Genomic DNA, 19,615 nt, shown 5'->3' with positions numbered 1-19,615 from the left:
GAAAGCTCACACTGGCAAAGGCTCTTGAGCGTGAAGCATACCTGCTGTCAACCCAGTAGTCCCTTTCAGCATCAACACTTCGAACGCTTCAATCCACTCTTGCACGAGGTCTCTCCTCGTTCTTAACCTATCCAGGGGACTGAGTCCCTAATGATCCACGTTGCCAGTTGCCTGAAAATCGTGGTTCCGCTTGAACCCGAACATGCAGCCATTCTGGACGTTATCCGTTGCGTGGATCAATACACCAACGTCGGGACCAGTGTGTGAGCGAACCCAGTATGCCCAATAATCCTTGAAGGGAGAACAATTATGGACCAATAGCTCAACTTTCAACCTCGTTTTTCACGAGGTGGTCGACGCCCTTTGGTTACCTCCCACCAGTGCTGCACTGCCTGTCGGGTATTCTTATTACGACAGTGCATTTTGTACTTGAGTTTGCTGCTGTCCCTTCCGTCATTATCAGTGAAGACAACGAGATAGTCTGTCTTACTAGAGGGGTCAAGAGTCGCCGCCTAAAAGGATATAAGTGCCATGAACATTACTGCAGTATCATTTAGAGCTTACATGTATACTGATCTTGTTTCCAAGCTTCTTCTGGCTTTTCAGAAAGCGATAGAGACTTGGGTAGTGACCCTGGAGGTCATGTGTCCAGCCGAGGTGGCCACTTTCAAATCCGTAAGAAACCAGAAACGAGCTGCCGTATCCAAAAGACACCGCTTTGACTGAACCGAAAGAGCTATTGGTTTCGATACTGGTAACCGTCTTGGTGAATTTGGTCGAACAGCTGTAGCTATGAAACTCGTTCCATCTGGTGTAGTAACGTTCGCCAGGACCAAGTGCACATATCTCAACGGCATTGAGGCCATAAGACTTTATACGCTTGGCCAGCTCGGGATAATGTCTCTCAAAGGCCACAGACCACCCTTTTTGCCGTTAGTCTTTCTCTCATAGTATCGGATTGTTCAAGATCTTACTCCAATCATTATTGTCATAACGAACAATCCATGCTGTCCTTTGGTCGCTCACGGCACCTAAGCATCCCAGCTCCATTCGCTTCCCATCTTGGAACTCCTGGAGCTCTACTTCGTTGCTTTGCAACGTGTAATTAGCTCGTATCTAGTACGGTGGGGCTTCAGGACGACTTACCAACTCCAACACATGGGGCTTTGCAAAACGTAGAATGACTTGCTCATAGACACATATATTCCGATCTTGGTGGCAGGCATGCTTTCCTCCTCCCTTTCTGGACGTTGCCCAGGTAGCTCTAGCTTAGTGTCTGGAGTACTGGTCGATAACTTGGATCTCGACTTCCCTTGTCGTTGGAGATTTCGCTGGTTTTTTAACTCAATTATCTCATCCTCTACCGTTATCTTGTCCACTGTCATCAGCCGAAAGTTCGTTTCGTATTCACTTTGGACCTCTCTTATCTCTTTAGTCATTTCTGCAATACGCAAATCTCGTTTGGAAATTAGATTTGCCATGCTTATCCTTAAAGCTTTGGCGCTGTCTTCTGCCCTTTTTATTAAGACAGTGTATCTGTCACTCTCTTCCTGAAGAGCCTCCTCTGTATCAACGTCGTGCTTCTCTTTTGCTGCTTTGATTAGAGTAAGAAGCTCTTCGCGTTCTTTTGTCAATTTCAGTCGCTCTTTGAGAAGCTCGTTCTTGAGCCCTTGACCGGCCGAAGTCTCGTCAAGGCGTTTCCCTTCATCAACCATCTGTTTCTGTAAATCAGTCGCTATAGGTGCGTTATGGCCGGTTAGCGAGAGTATTATCTCTCTAGCAGATTCAGCCGTGTTGTTGTATCGATGAACTGAACTGCCTTTTGAAAGCATCCAGCCCCAGAACTCTGGAGTGTCTTTGAGCTCTTGCTCCCGCTTGGTAGCCTTCTCCACAGGAACCATATCCCACATGGTGCTTGCCAAAACCACCTTCTTGAGGGCATCCTCACCACAAAGCTCTTTAAATGTGACCAAGTTCTTCTTAGCTGAGCCTTGCATCCGAACATCAGAGATTCGGTGGAGATAGATTATGCCATGAAGGCGAATTTCGTGTTTATAGGAGTCTGTCAGCCAAGCAGCAATTTCGCTGAGGACTTCGGTGTCACTTCTGCCAGTGTCATCGAATCCGGGTGTGTCAATAAGATACACAGTAAAGTCGGACGTCACCTCGTACGGGTAGACGTCGACGATAGAGGTGCCTACTATGCATTAGTGCGATTTTCCTAGGAGTTTTCAGACGTTACCTGTGAACGCACATGATATCATGTCATGACCAATTGTAGCAGACTTGTCAGTGCATTTCGATATAAATGAGCTCTTTCCTGAACCAGTTATACCCATCAAGGCAATAAAGGCATCGTTTGGTCTTTGTAAATTAGCAATACAATATGATTGATGTATATACCAGACGAAGTCCTTACCGTGGGGCATGACCGCTACGAAAGCTCTTAGGAACCGAACTTATCGAACCAGCTGCCACTGAACCGAGTTTATCACCAGTGTCTGTCATGTTTTGCGCCTGGCTGGCTTTGTAGATTCCGATTTGAATTGATACTAGCGTTTCTGATCTGCCATGGACTACTTTGTGTCGTAATCTCATAAACAGGACAGGAAGTTCATTCGTTGAGAAGGTATTTATGACCTGTTTAACTGGGAGACTGGGTTGGGCTAGATATATGACACCGATGTGGCGAAATCTTTGCTTATGTACATAGCTGTAGGGTTATCAGCCAGTAGTCTGCCAAGAAGAGTGCCAGATATTTCGACACCATCACTATTGCTGCGCCTTGCCATTATTGATTTCCCTGCAGTCAATGCATGTAGCTGGCTTTCCTTGCTTACCCGAGCGCGGGTAGAGTTCACAAGACCTAGAAAGATCTAGACTCTGATTTAGTAAATGCAATACTAGTAAGATAAGTAACGGGACGTAGGTTCTTCAGATTTAGAAAGTACCTAATACCTCATTTTCAAGCATGTTTTGCGATGATTTTACGTTTTTGGCAAAGGGTCATCAAGTGCGGGCTGACCATTCTGGGCTTGTGACCAAGCGTGCATATGCACAACTTGGTTGAATCACACACTGCAGATCACATTCGTGGACAGCGCCAACTGCACAGCCGTCGACAAAACCCCTCGAATGTTAACTATTACCAAGGCACTCCCAAGGCACTCTTAGTTAGGGCTGTACAATGACAGAGGTCAATTTGTCCTTCATTTTGGCCAAGATCTTGCATATCCCTTATTTTTGTTTCAAGGTTTCCCACTATCAGCCCTCGAAAATTTATAAATAACTATTGGAACATTCGACATGAGTACCCCCAGCTTTGGTGCTGACTCACTGATCGATCAAGCTGAATCCTTCAAGACATTTCTTGGCCTTAATCAGCCGGAGCCAGGAGACAAGTTCTTTCTTGTTATGGGCCTTACAGGAGCTGGCAAGAGCACATTCATCTCAAACTGCACAGACCATAGCGTCGTTGTAGGCCATGGACTTTATTCATGTGAGTAATAAAGCAGCGTCTATTCCACGTTCAAGACTTAGCAAATCAAGGTTTTTATTCAGCAGAATAATTTACTAATTAATAGCACTAACTCCATTGGTGTTTTCCAGTACGCCAGCCATGATCAACGCATCTTTCTTATAGATACTCCTGGTTTTAACGACACCACTCGCTCTGATATTGATACGCTAGAGATATTAGCAACTTATCTCGGTGCGTCGTATGCAAACGGCGTGCGGATCAGCGGTATTATAACATTATATCCTATCACAAACAACAGAATGGCGGGATCAAACTTAAGGAGCTTAACAATCCTGAAAGCCGTTTCCGGATTTGCTTTAAATAATAATCTTGCCATCGTTACCACTATGTGGCCTGAATCTCCAACTTCTATCGAAAAGACCATTCTTGAACAGCGAGAACTTGAACTTTTGGCGAATAATGAGTTCTTCGGTGATCTTGTCACCAAAGGAGCAACAATGTTTCGACACTATGAAAGAGGCTACGGCAAAAGAAGCTCCGGACGACGGATAGTGGATAGCCTGGCCCGAAGACTAGAAGGCCATTCGCCGGTTGTGCTTCAATTACAACGCGAGGTCGTTGATGAGAAAAAGAATCTAGGGGAAACAACCGCAGGGGTAGCGGCAGCTGTGTATCTATACAAAGCTCGCCTGGAACATGACAATCATCTCAAACGACTGACTACTGAGTTAGAAAGAACTTCGGCAGGCTCGGATAAGGAGTATTGTCATCAATTACAAGAGTTGAAGGCTGAAGTGGATAAAGAAATCCAACAGACGGAGCAGGATCGCCAAACGTTGGTCAAGACCATGGTAGATCTACATCAAACCGAGACAAAATCGCTGGAGCAGCGACTTTCCAACCTACGAAGCCAGTTCGAAGCTGAAGTTCGAAACAAGGAGATGATGTTGCGAGACGTGCAAGATTCTTGTGATGCGCTTCAAAAGGAGGTAGCTCGTCTCGCAAATCACCCGCAGCAGCAACAACTTGTCGCACGTCGTACCAAAACCCATCAGAAGGTCCTTCTAAAGGCCCAGAAAGATGCTGAGAAAAGTCGAAGGGACCACCAGAGGGTTCAAGAGTATACCAAGGAGATCGTTGGTGGTGTTATGAACGGGATAGCTGCAGGTACAGTTGCTGGTGGTAAGTCAGCAACTAATTTGGAAAACGTTTAATGCTGATTATCGTTTTTTAGTGATGGGTGGTCTTCTGTGTACAGTGTTGTAGCTATATGCAACCAGGATGAAACAGGCTGAGGGCGGAGCTCGATCAACGAAAATGTTGATAGACACGAAGGAAGGCGATGTCAAGTCGTCAGGAGCGAGGTACACACTATACTCGGAGCCAGTGATGAAGAACTTGGTCTAATTTGCCTCAGTCAAAACACCACAACTCTGGCTGTCCTCTGGTCCGCTCGACTCACAGTTCAACTTCATATTGAGCTGGAAGAGAGTAAAGTCTTAAACTATTGTCAGTGGCTTGATTTAAGCAGAGCAATTTACTTGTTAGTGAAACAAGGCGTCTTTTTTATTAACTTACGGGTCAGGGTGGAATTAAAGTTTAGCCAGGCAATTAATATTCAATCTGCACAGTAACTCTTCTTAAGAGCTCAGGGCGCTAAAAAGCGCTGCATTAAAAGCCTCCAAGATATATGAAACTCGTATTTTATTTCTCTAATGCAAAAAAAATTCGACGTTGTTACAACAGTTAAAATCGCAAATATAGAATGTCTATAAAATACTACCTGGTGTTAGAAATAATGATATTATCTACACAACAATTATCACCCAGTCGTCAGTTTCAAACATGGTCAACTTCTTGAAAGCCGCGCTGTGCGCTTCTGTACTCTGTGTCCAAGCATCAGCCGAAGTCAACCGCAAAAATGCTGTCATCACTGTGCTTGAACAGCACAAAGACCTGACTGCTTTCTACAAACTCTTCACCTCAACTGGGCACGGCACTGGAATTCCTGAACCTGCGTTTGAAGCGCGCTTTAACGATAACAACAAGGATGAAGCCTTTACTATCCTCGCTCCTACCGACGAAGCTATCGCCAAAGTCCCAGGTCTCGCACAGAAGCTTACCTCTCCAGCCGGTTATCCTCTTCTGGCTGCCCTTCTACGTACACACATCCTTCCTGGCAAATTCAGTCCACAACAGCTCTACGGCAAGTCAATTAGAGCAATTGAGGGCTTCTCGATTGACGTTAGCACAAACGGTGCCATCACCACCAACACGGGCATGACGAGCTTGGCCGACTCTGCTGTGCGTGCTGGCACACAAGCCAAGCTATTGAAAGACAGAAGAGGCAGACTGATTCGAATTCCTGCTTCGAACGGTGTAGTGTACAAGATCGACAGCATCCTTGATCCTATGCTCACCTACTTTGGCGAGGATGCCCCTTCTCAAAAGTCATTGCCAACCATCAAGTACTCCCGTTCCAAGACAATGAAGGACATATTGGCCGTAGATCCCCAGACCCTTCGCGCCAGACAACTACTGCGAATGCATGCTCCACGCTTTCTCTATGATCGTCTTGATACGAAGCTCGCCGGAAAAGATAACTCAAAGGTGGTCTTTCTAGTTCCTTCCAATGAGGCACTGAAGCTGTTCACCAAAAAGGCTGAGGATTCGGACAACGCCGATATAACGAAATTTTTCCTCGCGGCTGGCTATGGCACAGTAGACGGCAAGACTATCAAGGGCCGCGCAGGGTTCAGCCTCGAGATTGAAGGAGGTCGGGTTATGAACGCAAAAGTTGAGAAGAGAGAGTGTGGTTCTAATGGCTGTGTATGGAGGATTGGGAGGGTAATCGATTCAGTTTACGGTGTATTGTGAGGTAACTTAATGAATTTATGCTATCAATTTCACGGGATTTAAAGTACGTCGGCTGCAAAAATTGACATTTACAAAGATAAAGATAAAGTATATACAATGATCGACGAGGCGAATTCGTCGCTTGACATGAACTTTCTAGTCTTCGCTAGAAGTTGTGTTCCCATGCACAAGTCCGTCATCGCCCTCCAACTCTCGCCATGCACTTTCCAAAGCATAAACACTAATGCTAACTTTAACATCCTCTGGTAAATCGGTTGTGCTGAATACCATGAGGGTCAATGGCTCTGTAGCGAAGAATGTGTTTGTCACGCTGTCGACACCACCATTGAGGAAACCTTCGAAGATGGACCGGTCAATGACACCACTGGTATTCCAAGAGCCATAATTGGCCGCAAGGCTTGCAAGAGACGTTTTGTCGGTGAAGAAAATGTTGTCGAAGGCGTGAGTGTTGCCACGGTCCAGGAAGTACACTGAATCGCCACCGAAATAGTAGCCGGCCTTGATGCTTTCGCCGCTGACAGGAGACAGGAATGTGAAATTCATCGATGCTGTTGATGCGACGCCAGTGTCTGGGATGCCGGTTACGTTGACTTCCCAGTATATCGCGTTAGATTCAACATCGGAATAGTCCACAGTAAGTGTTGAGTTGCCAAAGCTGTCGTTGGAAGCAAGCTCACGACCCATAACAGTGCTGAGGTCGTAAGGCTTGGATACTAGTTTCCAGCCTACGCGCTTTGCTTTGGTCAAATAGTTCTCACGGGGAAGACTCATGGCACTTCGCCAGCCTTCATCTGCTGTGGGGACGATTTGTGTGTACTGCCAATTAGATGCCCAAGCGATGGAGACAGGGTTCTCATCTTCGGAAAGGCCGTAGAACCATTGTCCGGCATAGTTGTCCTTTCCAAAATCTGCGATTCTTGCAGCGCCATCAACAGCCTCGAAGTGAGTACCGTTAAAGTGGCCAGGGAAGTACTCAGCGACAGAACCTCCTAGGGGAGCACCTGGGTTGATGCTGATCACCATGAGCCACATGTCATCTTGTCTCTCGCCATCTTCATCGATGTATGGGATAGGAATCATGTTGGGACACTCATACTGCAGGCCGAGCAAGCCATGGTGAGAAAAGTTACTGGTGGGAGTCCACTCTTTCAGATCAGAAGATTCGAAGATGCCGATAGCAAAGTCTTGAGGGTATGCAACCACCATGATCCACGAGTCATTGTAACGAATGACCTTGGGGTCACGAAACTGGTTAGACGTGCTGTTGATAACCGGGTTTCCCTCGTAAGGTTCGAAGGTGTAACCTCCGTCTCGGGAGTACGCAATAGCTTGATCCTGGATTGTTGGTGATGATAGAGTCTACTCAATTGTTAGTTTCAATCGGGCGAGAGTCTGTCTGGCTTTGTACTTACATAGATTGCAACGACGCCATTGTCTTGATCCGGGAAGAAACCAGAAGTGTTGTTCTCGTCGATAACCACACTTCCAGAGAAGACGAATGTATCATCCTCTGGTGGGAATAGGGCAATAGGCTGGTTTACCCAATGATACAAGTCCTTTGATGTTGCATGTCCCCAGTGTTGGTTGCCAGCGACGACAGCTGTAGGGTTGTACTGATAGTACAAATGCCACAGGCCGTCAGCGTCACGAAACATGCCATTTGGATCATTCATGAAATGTTGAGGTGGTGAGAAGTGAACTTGGGGACGATAGGTGCCATTGTAATCACCAGAGATGGGTGTACCAGTGGGAACAGTGATTGTTGTGGCAGAAGACTGGGCATTGGCCAGAGAGCCGAATTGGGAAAGACCAACAATGGCCGGCAATAGATTGTGTCTCATGATGTTCTTAGATGAGATGGAGCTGCTTGGTAAAATATTGGTAGTAGCAAGCTGCCTTTATATATACAACGAGGAACACATCAGACCATTGATCCTTGACCATCCCCAAGAATTGAAATGCGTTATTTCCCCGCATGTGCTTAACCTAAGTCTGGCTGATCCGGAGAACAGTGATGTCAATGATGTGGGTTTGTATTGGGGTAAACAAGGGTAGATGGGGAGATGGGGGAGTCTTTCGCCGAAAAAATGAACTGGGCGGCAACTTGGCACCCATTCCATCGGTCCGACAAAACGTCGAAGCGAATCGTAAACAGGCTTCAAGTTCTATGATGACGATCATTTCTTGAATGAAGCTGGAATCAGCCGTCAGCATTTTTTTAGCGAAAGGCTTCTGGCCCACCACTGCCTTTGCCGTTGAGCCGTTGTCTATAGCTAAAAGTGTAAAATACAGCTTGTAAGCTTTAAGATACGTCTCATATTGCAGATCAACTAGCAACTATGTCGGCTATACCTGTATGATTGAATAGAGGCATAGCGTGAGGCTTTTTCTTTTGCCCCTTGGGTCAATATTCGGAGATGTGTTTCCTGTTACAACCGACGATATTGCTCACACTATTATCACAGGGTTTGCTCCTAAAAAGAGGGGAAACCAGGGAATTCCTTGGGTAAACTGTGCTTCTTATACAATAGAATCTTGCATACTGAAGCAAATAAATAACACTAAGAGAATATTGCAAAGAACGAATACCCTGATAGATAGTTCAGGCATTGATTGGAGTTCACAGGATTCGTGGTATAGTATGCGCAGTTATTAATTGGAGGTCACTCTATACGCGTACAATTCCTTGGCTCCAGGTCGGTAGGCCGACACGCGTAAGGATGCATAAATATTTACATTGAATGGGTTCTCGATAGTATCTTCCAGAAAAACTCTAAATTGAAATCAGGGTTGTATGATCTTTTTGCAACTATGGATAAGCTCTTTGAACTCTTCTTTCTGTGACTGGAAGCTGCAGAGCGAGCAAGAAAGTCAGTACCCATTGCACTTTGAATACCATGAAGAACCACCAAATTCTTACAATGCCGCTTTCCCATATGGATTTCCAACATTACCTATCGTTCTTTTACAGTGCCTGTTACTATAAACATGAATCTTATAGTTAGCTACTTACCAGGTAGGTACCTACTAACCTATAGATCTAAACAGCTCCAAGTACGTCCCTTCCGTTACGCGTCACGTGCAGAGATCTTGGTGTAGCCACTGAACCGATGAGTCAGCACTGTGAGAAACCCACAATTGCACCTTTGGGCTTGTGGCCCGCCGTAACAACTCAACTCAATTCAATCAACCTGACCTACCATGCAAAACACCAAATCATCCCGCCCCGGCACTTGGGGTAAATTGGTCAAACAACACCCGGCATTCCTGGGAAGGAGCGGTCCTGATCCCGATCCCGAGACCTTCGAGTCATTCGTTGTCCAAAACGGCTTCGACAACTTCAGCATCGAGGAACATAGACTCGCCGACTACCAAATATTCAATCCGAATTCTCCGCGCTCGGAGAGCGTCGCGACGAATGTTGTGAACAGTAAGACGCTGAAATTGTACGTTTACCAAATTTCGTCACCAGCGGCAAATGAAGACTGACAGAAATAGGTTGCGTGGAAGGGGAGTTGAAGTTCGGGTTGGTCCGACACCCTCACAAGACAAAACGTGGTCTCTTTCAGCAAACCTCATTTCATTTCACTCGCCTTATCTCAAAAAAGCCTACCTATGGAAAGAAAATAACCAAATCAATCTGCCCGATCATGATCCCGCTGTTTTCGGCCTGTTCGTCGAGTGGATGCATTATGGGAGCTACGATTGCTCCGCATTTCCGAAACACCCCAGCATAAACGCAAAATGCTGGATTCTCGGCGACTATCTCCTCTGCACAGGATTCAAAGTTTACGCATTGTCTTGTCTCTTCAAAGAGCACGTAGACGCGGCATTCCGTATCTCTATCAGCGTTGAGGATGTGCGGTATGTGTGCAGCAGCACGACATCGGATTCAACCTTGAAACGGTTCTACCTCGATTTTGTTTCAGATCACTTTGGCGATCCCTACCGGTTGCGTGGGGATATGGCAGGCTGGGAAACATTTCTCCAAGATCAGCCAGATGTTCGCTCTACCCTACTTCGGAAGCTCAGATATGGTCCCCCCCCCAGCGACCTCATGTCAAGAGCATATTTAACTATTTGGAAGCGGGGAATCCTACATCAGAGTCGCCGTTGAGAAAGAACATCAACGTTGCCGGGCTAGCCCTTGGAAACAAAGAGGACGATGTATTAAAGCGCTGATATGAGGACAACATTGAAAAGAAAGTAAGTACTGACACTATATGCCAGGCTCAAAGTGTTATGGGTTAATGCTGAAGCCAGATTCACGAAGCCCTGGACTGCAGAACTGATGTTAACAAGTGGCCAGAAGAACGATCATTTCACTTTGAACTCTGCACCCGCCCAGCTTGTACCGAATTCTTCTTCGCGCGACACACCCGCCCCAATGTAGGGAAACTATAGAGAACAGCAGATTGAGAGATTTGGTAGTTAAAAATCTGGTCTCGAGCAAGGGATAGTCACCTGAGGAGTCGCAAAATAATGGCAGGATATGTTGAAGCCTAACAGGACAGCACTTGATTTATTTTCCCTTCAAAAGATCATCATAAGAAACGGAGGATACCCACTGTATATACATGAGCCATGCCGCTCAGAGGCAACTACAAATGTGCCACATAGATACCCTTGAGCAACATTCAACCCCTTTCAACATCTAACCTGTGGCCATCGTAATGTACCGGATTTACTGTTCAAGCGGGCGACCATAAGCATCACTGGTGACATCACGACGCGAAACGCCAGCAGCCTCCATGAGCTTTCTAGTGAAAGCAATACGCTCAATACCACGCATTGTAGTGGTGCGTCGCTGCCATCCAATCTCTGTAGGCAGACGCTCGTTTTCTGTAGTACAAGTCTTTGTTAGCCGTGCTTGAAGAGATCACAAATCATTAAAAGAAAGGTAACATACTGAACCAGTACTCGATAAACTTCTTCTCTACCGTGCCGGTAGTGCCGTCAGCCATGATCTCGAAGAAAGAAGCCATCTCACCCCAGCTAAAGCCGTCGGCCAATGCAGACAATGAGTGCTGAGGGTTGGTCTTCTTGGAAGTCTCAAGACGACCCATTCGCGCCTTTGCAACTTGGTCGACCGTGATGATATCGTCGGGGAAGTATGTGAGCGTCTCAGCCCAAACAGTCTCGTTGAATGGGTTCGGGTCAGCAAAGAAGGCGTCAGAGCGACTACACGGCATGGGTCAGAACTGATGCATGAAGAAAACGACGATTTAGTGACCACATACCTGATAGAAATGTCGTGCTCGAGGATATTGTGACGACCAAGGTCGGCCAGGTCAAATGTACGGGTCCTGGGATAGTCGGGGCTTGTCCTGATAGCCTGTGTAAAAAGAAGGACAGCATCACCCTTCTCAATGTTGAAACCGGCAAGCATTCCATCGGCAAGTTTGGTCAGGTCGATGTTCTTCCCGTCACGGGGAAGGTAGCCATGGTTGGCAAGCGTGTTGAGGCCGGGGCAAGGACCACGAGCTTTATGAAGAAGTTAGATATGGGGAGCATGGAGATGATTTAGACCTGAAATAGTTGCAAGAACTCACAGTCGTTTGCAGTCGGAGCAATCCACTCTTGCGGAGTCCACTCGGCACCAGCCGTGGGTAGAAACTGAGGGAGAGCGAAGGCGGGTGCAATGGCACCAGAGGTAGCAATCAGGGTAGAGAACTTCATGTTGAACTTGGTAGGAAGAAAGGAAGGACTTGTATCGAGCCTGTCGGTACTGTGACTATAGTTGAGGAGTAATGAATGAACGACTGATGTTTAGAATGTTCAGTATCAAGGTAGGCCGTTACCCAAGGCTTTATATCTTTGTAATTCAGACTAGCAGGGCTCAACTCCTTGTTATCTACGCAAAACCTTCACACTACTTTGGAAACAAAAGAGAATAGATTGAAGCGAAACATCAAACCTCGGTCAGTGACGAAATTCTCCGTCTAGGATCAATTGGTTATGGCACGCTTGCGATTGGTCGGCGAGTACATTGTGATAAGTAACTTTTCTTTTGTGATTCTTATATTAATCCTTCGCGAGAATTTCCAAATGCGGCAAGGACTCGGACTCGTTTCTCTGACAGTCACTCCACACCATCTTTTTAAATAGCCAAGGCATTTGTTTCAGATTATGTTTTCTCCGACTCCCAAGACATTAAGCATAATATGCACACCTCGAAAACAGCCGAGGTTGAAAGGAAGCAGCCGAAGCTTGAGCCTGTTTCAAGTGTATTGGAAAGGACGAACGTTCTGCAGGATTTCTAATGGGTCTTCAACCGGATCGAATCATGACAATTTGACAAAGCGGACTTGATCAAGTTCTTGAAATAGAGACATAGATTTAATACAACGAAGCAACGTGAATAATACAATGAGTAATTCGTCACTGTCAGGTCCCAGTACAGAGTCACAACTATTGTAATCACCAAGGACCCTGTTTGTAGATCTTCAGACCACTAAAATGTACTATCACTGCTGGGAATCACAAGAGTTGGCCTCTAGTCTTGACGATACAAAAACATACATTCTAAGGATTCTGATCTAATCGGCATGGATTCATCATACTAATTTCGTCTCTTGTGCTTCTAGCGTCCAATCTTTCTGATACCCTGATGTCCCCAAAGTTAAAACTACCGAGATCTAAATAATACCCTTGAATCCAGAAACAGAAACATTACCCAGCGCTTAGCCAATCTTGGAGGTCAGGAACTCAGGAGCAGGACCCGCAGCATCGCTTTGGTACATGAAGTGAGGAGCAGTGATCATCAAAGTTCCAGTGCAGACACCATCTCCCGTGTTGCAGTAAATAGCAGTGCGATCCTGCGGGTAGTTGGGAATAGCCTTCTTGTTCTGGGCATTCTTTGTGTATCCGAAGAGAACGCAGCCCTTGACCTGGTCCATAACCTCTGGCTCGAGCTTGGAGATAGCAGCGGCGGCCAAGGCTGTTCCCTGACTAGAAGACAATCATGGTTAGTAAGGAGACACCCTTCGAGCTAGAATTATTCTTATCTCACCTGTATCCACCAGTAACGACCGGAGTGTCGGGGCACTTCTCGTGGGCCATGTTGTAGAGGCGGACGGCTTCATTGATAGCATCCGGGGTAGAGCCGTCACGCATAAGGTTTCCTTGCACATCAGCCTTGTATGGGCCACCAACACCTTGGACCCAGACTTGATCGTTTCCATACTTGGCTTCGAGCTTTTTCGCCACGGCAGGACCTGTAGACGCGCCCTGTGCGTTTGTTAGTGAGAATGTTCCCAGTTAGGTGAAAGGAATTACTTGCCATGTTACCGGGCTCGCCAGTGGCTCGGGCAAAGATGAAGATGGCCTTGGGACAACTACCAGCAGTGCCTTGCTCGAGGTCATTGCGCGTAGATGAGCCACCAAGGCCACCAAGTCCTCCACCAAGTCCTCCACCACTTAGACCTCCACCACTGAGTCCGCCACCGAGGCCGCTTTCAAGACCACTACCGAGGCCACTGCCAAGACCGCTACCAAGCTGGCGGACCTTGACATCCCCAGCAGGGAGAGCGCTCGCCATGCCGGCCATGAGGGAAAGAGCTGAAAAGAATTTCATTTTGAATGTGTGAAAGAAAGTAATTTGGTAAAACTAGCTACACAGTGTAGTGGATAAATATGGAAAGTAGAGAGAAAGAGAGGAATTGTTTATAAGAGGACCGGCCTGTGGAGTGTTGAAAGAATGTATGAAATGTGTGCGAACTGGCTTGGGATGAGGAAGAAGTGTCTTAGTCCCCACGGGGATATACAAGAGTCTTATAGCTTCGCAGATAACTTCCTGATAGGCATTATCTTTTAGCTTTTTCTACAAAATTGCAAAGGAGCCTCGTGGGACTCTGCTGTTTCTTGGCCTATACGATTCTGGCTATGCAATGCCGTTTCATCCCCACTCGTGTGCTAAACAAACTGGGGGTTAGTAAACTAAAACGCCGTAAGCGTACATACTGCAAATCCTCATTCTCGGTTCTCTCCGATTTTTAGTCGGTCTTCGTTTCTTAGCGTCGGACAAGCTGAAACGAGGTCATAGCAACAGAAAAGCAACCCACGTGGATAAGAGTTGTTATTGTGGCTCTAGCAAGTTTACTCGGATTATAAATCAAGACTAACATGTGTTTCTATTTGTGTTTACTACATAGCATTACTCAAGCTGAAACAAGATCCTTGCGGGAAAACAGCTGGACAGTTGATATAATCAGGAAAGTTCTGACAACCGTAGCAAGTATGTTCTAGAAGGAATTATTCTTGATCTACAGAGTACTTTGGATGCTTAGCTGTGATCAACCTCGGTCCGGGGCACTGTTACCTTGTTGAGCTTTGGTAGCGAGATGAGAGCTGGGCTTTCTTTTTCTCTTGTGGGGTCTTGAATCCATCACAAAAGTCGGCTGACGGACGGAGGCAGAAACGAGTGATGCAACATTTGGCAGGTAGAGCAGCTAATGGTAACGAAGCCCAAGCTTTTGGTTTTATGAGGAATACTTCAAATAGAGTACTCTGACGTACGGGGAGGCAAATGTTTCGATAACTTTGTTCCTACGTCAAACACTTAACTATTAACTCCACCACTTGCGACGAAGCCCGGGTGCTTTGACTGGTACCTCGCGTGTTTATCTATAAGTGGTTAGACCACCAACACCAGAACTTTTGACTAAACGAATCAATTCCTGACATCTCCACTAGTCAGCGGGATGATCATAGCGGGTGTTAGTTGCTGGAATGGTAGGTTTCTAGTTTCATAATGTCCGTGCCAGAAGTTATTCCTCGGTATTCGAGGACACGAGTCAGGTCGTTTCTCACGATATGTTAATGTGGTTGCCGGCATAACAGCGCCAGGCCCACAACGCTGTGCCAAAATATCCGACTCGTCCATCGATGTGGTCTTTGACTCATCTGGACGTTCAATCACAGTGGGGAAAACGAATCAGTACATTACATCGGCCTGTGGTCAGTTTTATGACGTGTCGCGAAAGTCACATGAAAATGGAGAGTATCACTGACGAGGAGGACCCTGATATTAGACAGACAACCGTTACAAGATCTACTAAACTGAAAACCTGAGAAATACGACTGACATTGGATCTCGGTAATTGAACTGGTGCTTGCAAGCGATAAGACACAAAAATGAAAGAAAAAACTAATCAATCTCCTTTCCAGCCATTTGTGCCTGATGCTTCTTTCCAAGAACTTCCTTCTCTTGATGGACGGCAACATGATTATTAAGCAAATGGCTCGGATCGCGGATAAAGGCGGCTGCCATCATAGCTACCACGCCCAGCGGAATGGTAGATAAGAATACGGTTCTGAAAGCTGTGGCGTAGGTGTTTTTAAAGGCGGCAGTCGTTGCTTGGAGAACTGACTCGGTTACCCCTGGCACTTTGGCCATGGCGAAAGGTACACCAACCGCGTTCTGGATGACCGCAGGGATCAGAGATGGCAAGTCTTTGGCAGAGTACCCCGCGCCGATAGCAGCGCCAGCAATGTTGTTAGCAAGTTTACGATTAACGATAGAGGCGACAATCGTGCTGAACATAGCGTTGCCCAATGATCCACCAGCACTGCGGAACGTTCCCATCAGTCCGGCTGAGACTCCGAGTTCCTCTTGCGGGACCAGCAAGCCAGATGAGACGTAGGACAAAACTGTAAGCCAGGTGAAACAGGCTTGACCAAACATGGGCAAGAGCATCCATCCGGTCTTGTTGTGGGGAATCACAGAAGCGTATGACGCGGTGAACGCCGTTTGAAGGAGAAGGGCGAACAGGAATTGGTACCGGATGTGCTTGATCTTGTGAACCAAAGTGGGCATGATCCAACCTCCAATAATACCCGAGACACTAGCGGGAATAGAGATGTAGCCGATTTCAGTAAGATCATTGGTGAACATGAACAAAGTGCCCTGGTTACCAAGTGTGACCATTGCTTGCCAGATCATTCCACAAACAAAAAGGATCACGAGATATACTGTGAACTCCCTGTACATGCGGAACAACTTGAGGGGAAAGAGAGGCTTCTTCGGGATAGTAAAGTCATATATAAAGGCGGCGATGAAAATACAAGCACCTATCGAGATGGTCGTTGCCACAAGTACCGTGGACCTATGAGCGGCGCCTAGGAACGTAACGCCAATCAAGAATATAGTAAGTCCGGTGGCAAAGAGCAATAATCCGATATAATCAAGCTCTTTCAGTTGCTGCCAGCGTGTTTTCTCAAAGTCGTGCTGCGGACGAGACGGAGGGAAGTAGCAGATGAAGGTGCCGATCAGACATACAGCAGCATACATGATGGTGATGTAGTAACACCATCTCCAGGTTGCCTTGAGGTAGAGTTGTGTTGCAATCAAGCCACTTAGCGATCCCCATGGGATAGTGATGCAGAACTCGGTCCATCCAATACCGATTCCTCTGTACTTATTCGGGAGAAGCTCGCTAATGCCAGGATAAGATACCATGATGACGCCAGCACCAAATCCCACGAGAGTAGTTCCGGTGACAATTCGCAATGTTGTTTCAGCAAAAGCGCAAACGATCTGAGTTCCAAGGTTAGATTATTTCCATCTTCAGCATATTGTTCGAATACTTACTGCACCGACCAGGATGATAGTCTGGCCACTTAGAAGAACCCATCGGCGACCAAAGACGTCGCTCAGGCCTCCTGCTACGGAGAACGAAACAGCTGCGCCGATGGACCAACCACCAGGGATCCAAGCAATGTTCTCTGTGTCTCCGAGAGCCATACCGATTTGCTGGAGGATCTGAGTCGGCATAAGAAATGCTGTTGCGATCGCGGGAATGTAAGTCAGGCCCATGAACTACAAAGAAACTTCAAGTCAGTCCTGGTCAGATCATTCTTGTATCCATAATAACTTACAAAGACTGCCAGGATAGTGGACCAGGCGACCTTGGGGCTTTCCTCGAATTCGGAGTTTTCGACATGGCGTACGGCTGGAGGTTGATCTTCTGAATGATCAAGAGTTGGCTGCTTTGTATCGCTGGCGGGTAGCGCAGACATCTCTGGATGAGACGCCATGTTGGTGGATGTGATTCTTTGTTCAAAATGACTGTACCAAAAAAAAAGTCGTGTAGCACAGATGTGGTAAGAACGGTCAACCTGATCAGAGTTAGCAACCTGTAACGAGACGCTCAGCCTCTGATGTTATATACCCAGAGGTCTTGCTATCAACCGGTACCCCAGGAAATTGGAATGCGGAGAGTCTTGAGACTAGTCGCTGCAAACCTGGAGAAGTTCAAGGCTTTACCCCGCGATCTCGTTTATCTTGACCTCGGTCAGTATGTATTTAGCAAGTGGGAAAGGGATGTGAGAAAGGGGTTGAAGGTTTAAAATTAGTGCCGGTTTGCCGTGTCTGGGTCTAAAATGATGTTAGACCAGATCGGGTTGTTCTTTGCGCCGCTATCGAAGAGTCGAGACGTAGATCACCACGCGAGGCGTCGGCGGCAAAGGCCCACAAGGGTATGGCATGCGTTTCCAGTAGCCAAGAATTAGATGGAATATATTGATAAGACCTGATAAGACTCGGTGCTGACGCCACTATTGGTTAAGAGAGTCGGGTTTCCAAATACCGAGATGCGTGATTGAAACGGAATAGGTCAGTTTATAAAGCTTAAATTGGTTTCTTCTTCGGTTGTTCTTTGCGGTAGTTGTTACATAGTCATCTGGCCAAGGCAAAGCTATAATCGAGTATTTTACATACCTTCACGATTGGTAGAAGGTAGAAAGATAGATAGTAGTGCTTGACTGGTATATGCTATGCGAGTCACAGTGACATATTGACTCCAGTCTCAGAACCAACAATAACGCTACAATAGAGACGCTCTCAATATTGAGAACAAAGACAAGAAGATGCATCAAGTCTATGATATTATGTTCAGTGCGACATACCTAGCATCTATTTATTGATGCGCCATGACCCAGATCAACGACTGCGGCGGCTTTGGCAGAGCTTAGGTCTGGCGTGGCTTTTGTAAAGGCTTTGTTCTCGGTTATCTATTGTAGATGTTATCTTCCTCTGGCTATTTCGCTAACCGAATCAATCACTCTGGCCTCATGAAGTAAGGGATGCTGAGATGGTTGAGTTTATGGGTGGTATGTCTCCTGCTACAGTCATCGTTTGCGGTGGATGGACAAAGGGATGGGCCAACTGTTCCGGTTTGAGCTGGACTGGTGGACTCGGGAAAGCTCCAAGAGTTGAGACATGTGGCTGATGTACCCTGCCATGGCAGTATAGTTGATGACAGTGTCACTCTCTGAGTCACTTACTCGGACCTTCTTATGGCCGTGCTCTTATCATGTCTACCTTGGCCTACTAGCTCTTTCTTATCATATTCTGGGAAGCTGATAAGCATGCTACACTTGAGGAGCCAGCTTTGGGGCTAGATTAACTCCTTATAGCAAATGGTTACTGTTATTAACAAAATATTTAGTTGACAACCTCCTGTCGTGATATCGAAGTCATGCTCCTAGTTGTAAAAGCAACATGATTCTGAAGGTAACCAATCATCCCGCATGTTCGGTACTATTACTCAAGGTCAGAACGGTATCTTTGCTAACACTGGAACCAAGATCGGCCTAGCTGGAGCCAGTTCCATATAACCCTTGTCCAAAACTCAAGGTGAGTAGACAAGTGTATATTACATCATCTTCGCCGATTACACGCTGAAACAAAGCTAAACAGCAACAGAAGAGATATTGTCAAGATGTATTCTTTGAAGTTTCTGGTGTGGTCGTGGTATTGCAGAGTAAACTAGAAATGATGATGGAAAATCACTGTTTTCGATTTCGATAAAAACAATTATCGCATCTTGTGGAAAGTGCCAGAATATTTCATCTTCAGTACATGTTAGAATTCGTCATTTCCAAAATTCACCTTCATAATAAATAGAGTCTATAAAAATATGCCAATGTCTCCATCCGTTGATATAGATAAGACCCTGGTAGAGAAATACTTTTCAACTCGCCACTCTGTAGTGACTCACAAACAGAGTAGCGAATCATTCAGGAAGTCGGAATTGAATGGTGGAAAAATATCCGAGTATCTATTCAGATAAGTTGGCATAAAACACTATAATATTCTTCCTTTCTTCCATGTAGTGTTGATTTTCTGCGAGCTCTAAACGCATCAGATAAAAATACCTACCTAGATGCACACAGTGAAGGTAACGAGAGCCGCCAACATCGAATGGCATCTAAGTTTCTAGAATTAGAATTAAAAATACATTTCTATAATAGTCC

The 19,615-nt window shown here is 46.2% G+C and overlaps 8 protein-coding genes across 8 annotated transcripts; 3 read left to right on the top strand and 5 right to left on the bottom strand.

Annotated features, from left to right (window-relative positions):
* Positions 1 to 329: 329 nt before the first annotated feature.
* Positions 330 to 2,508, bottom strand: EDB82DRAFT_470953 (uncharacterized protein; the record flags this gene model as incomplete). Its single annotated transcript, XM_025730853.1, has 6 exons — positions 330 to 512; positions 565 to 923; positions 975 to 1,090; positions 1,147 to 2,197; positions 2,255 to 2,364; positions 2,420 to 2,508. 6 exons carry the CDS (start codon positions 2,506 to 2,508, stop codon positions 330 to 332), a joined length of 1,908 nt encoding a protein of 635 aa, XP_025589937.1.
* Positions 2,509 to 3,137: 629 nt separating this feature from the next.
* EDB82DRAFT_486273 (uncharacterized protein) lies at positions 3,138 to 5,225 on the top strand. Its single transcript, XM_065608266.1, has 3 exons — positions 3,138 to 3,499; positions 3,550 to 4,663; positions 4,716 to 5,225. Exons 1-3 carry the CDS (start codon positions 3,485 to 3,487, stop codon positions 4,745 to 4,747), a joined length of 1,161 nt encoding a protein of 386 aa, XP_065465538.1. The 5' UTR covers positions 3,138 to 3,484; the 3' UTR covers positions 4,748 to 5,225.
* Positions 5,226 to 5,326: 101 nt separating this feature from the next.
* Positions 5,327 to 6,358, top strand: EDB82DRAFT_571207 (uncharacterized protein; the record flags this gene model as incomplete). The annotated part of the gene is made up of 1 exon (XM_025730856.1): positions 5,327 to 6,358. The coding sequence occupies one exon, from the start codon at positions 5,327 to 5,329 to the stop codon at positions 6,356 to 6,358; it is 1,032 nt and encodes a 343-aa protein (XP_025589939.1).
* Positions 6,359 to 6,407: 49 nt separating this feature from the next.
* EDB82DRAFT_440697 (glycosyl hydrolase) lies at positions 6,408 to 8,324 on the bottom strand. Its single transcript, XM_025730857.2, has 2 exons — positions 7,771 to 8,324; positions 6,408 to 7,717 (listed from the first exon to the last, which is right to left on the bottom strand). The coding sequence occupies exons 1-2, from the start codon at positions 8,197 to 8,199 to the stop codon at positions 6,494 to 6,496; spliced, it is 1,653 nt and encodes a 550-aa protein (XP_025589940.1). The 5' UTR covers positions 8,200 to 8,324; the 3' UTR covers positions 6,408 to 6,493.
* Positions 8,325 to 9,559: 1,235 nt separating this feature from the next.
* Positions 9,560 to 10,751, top strand: EDB82DRAFT_470949 (uncharacterized protein; the record flags this gene model as incomplete). The annotated part of the gene is made up of 3 exons (XM_025730858.2): positions 9,560 to 9,804; positions 9,857 to 10,222; positions 10,589 to 10,751. 3 exons carry the CDS (start codon positions 9,560 to 9,562, stop codon positions 10,749 to 10,751), a joined length of 774 nt encoding a protein of 257 aa, XP_025589941.2.
* Positions 10,752 to 11,042: 291 nt separating this feature from the next.
* EDB82DRAFT_470948 (Chloroperoxidase) lies at positions 11,043 to 12,037 on the bottom strand (the record flags this gene model as incomplete). Its single annotated transcript, XM_025730859.2, has 4 exons — positions 11,043 to 11,200; positions 11,268 to 11,539; positions 11,599 to 11,842; positions 11,911 to 12,037. The coding sequence occupies 4 exons, from the start codon at positions 12,035 to 12,037 to the stop codon at positions 11,043 to 11,045; spliced, it is 801 nt and encodes a 266-aa protein (XP_025589942.1).
* Positions 12,038 to 12,864: 827 nt separating this feature from the next.
* EDB82DRAFT_571204 (cutinase-domain-containing protein) lies at positions 12,865 to 14,084 on the bottom strand. Its single transcript, XM_065609912.1, has 3 exons — positions 13,641 to 14,084; positions 13,371 to 13,588; positions 12,865 to 13,309 (listed from the first exon to the last, which is right to left on the bottom strand). Exons 1-3 carry the CDS (start codon positions 13,932 to 13,934, stop codon positions 13,042 to 13,044), a joined length of 780 nt encoding a protein of 259 aa, XP_065465537.1. The 5' UTR covers positions 13,935 to 14,084; the 3' UTR covers positions 12,865 to 13,041.
* Positions 14,085 to 15,427: 1,343 nt separating this feature from the next.
* On the bottom strand, positions 15,428 to 17,395 carry EDB82DRAFT_550541 (fungal trichothecene efflux pump; the record flags this gene model as incomplete). Its single annotated transcript, XM_025730861.2, has 3 exons — positions 15,428 to 16,895; positions 16,950 to 17,177; positions 17,237 to 17,395. 3 exons carry the CDS (start codon positions 17,393 to 17,395, stop codon positions 15,507 to 15,509), a joined length of 1,776 nt encoding a protein of 591 aa, XP_025589944.1. The 3' UTR covers positions 15,428 to 15,506.
* Positions 17,396 to 19,615: the final 2,220 nt, after the last annotated feature.

The sequence above is a fragment of the Fusarium venenatum genome (genome assembly GCF_020744135.1).
Source record: "Fusarium venenatum strain MPI-CAGE-CH-0201 chromosome Unknown EDB82scaffold_1, whole genome shotgun sequence".
Lineage (NCBI taxonomy): Eukaryota > Fungi > Ascomycota > Sordariomycetes > Hypocreales > Nectriaceae > Fusarium > Fusarium venenatum.
The sequence above is the reverse complement of the archived record's forward strand: the minus strand, read 5'-3'. Positions and strand labels throughout refer to the sequence as shown.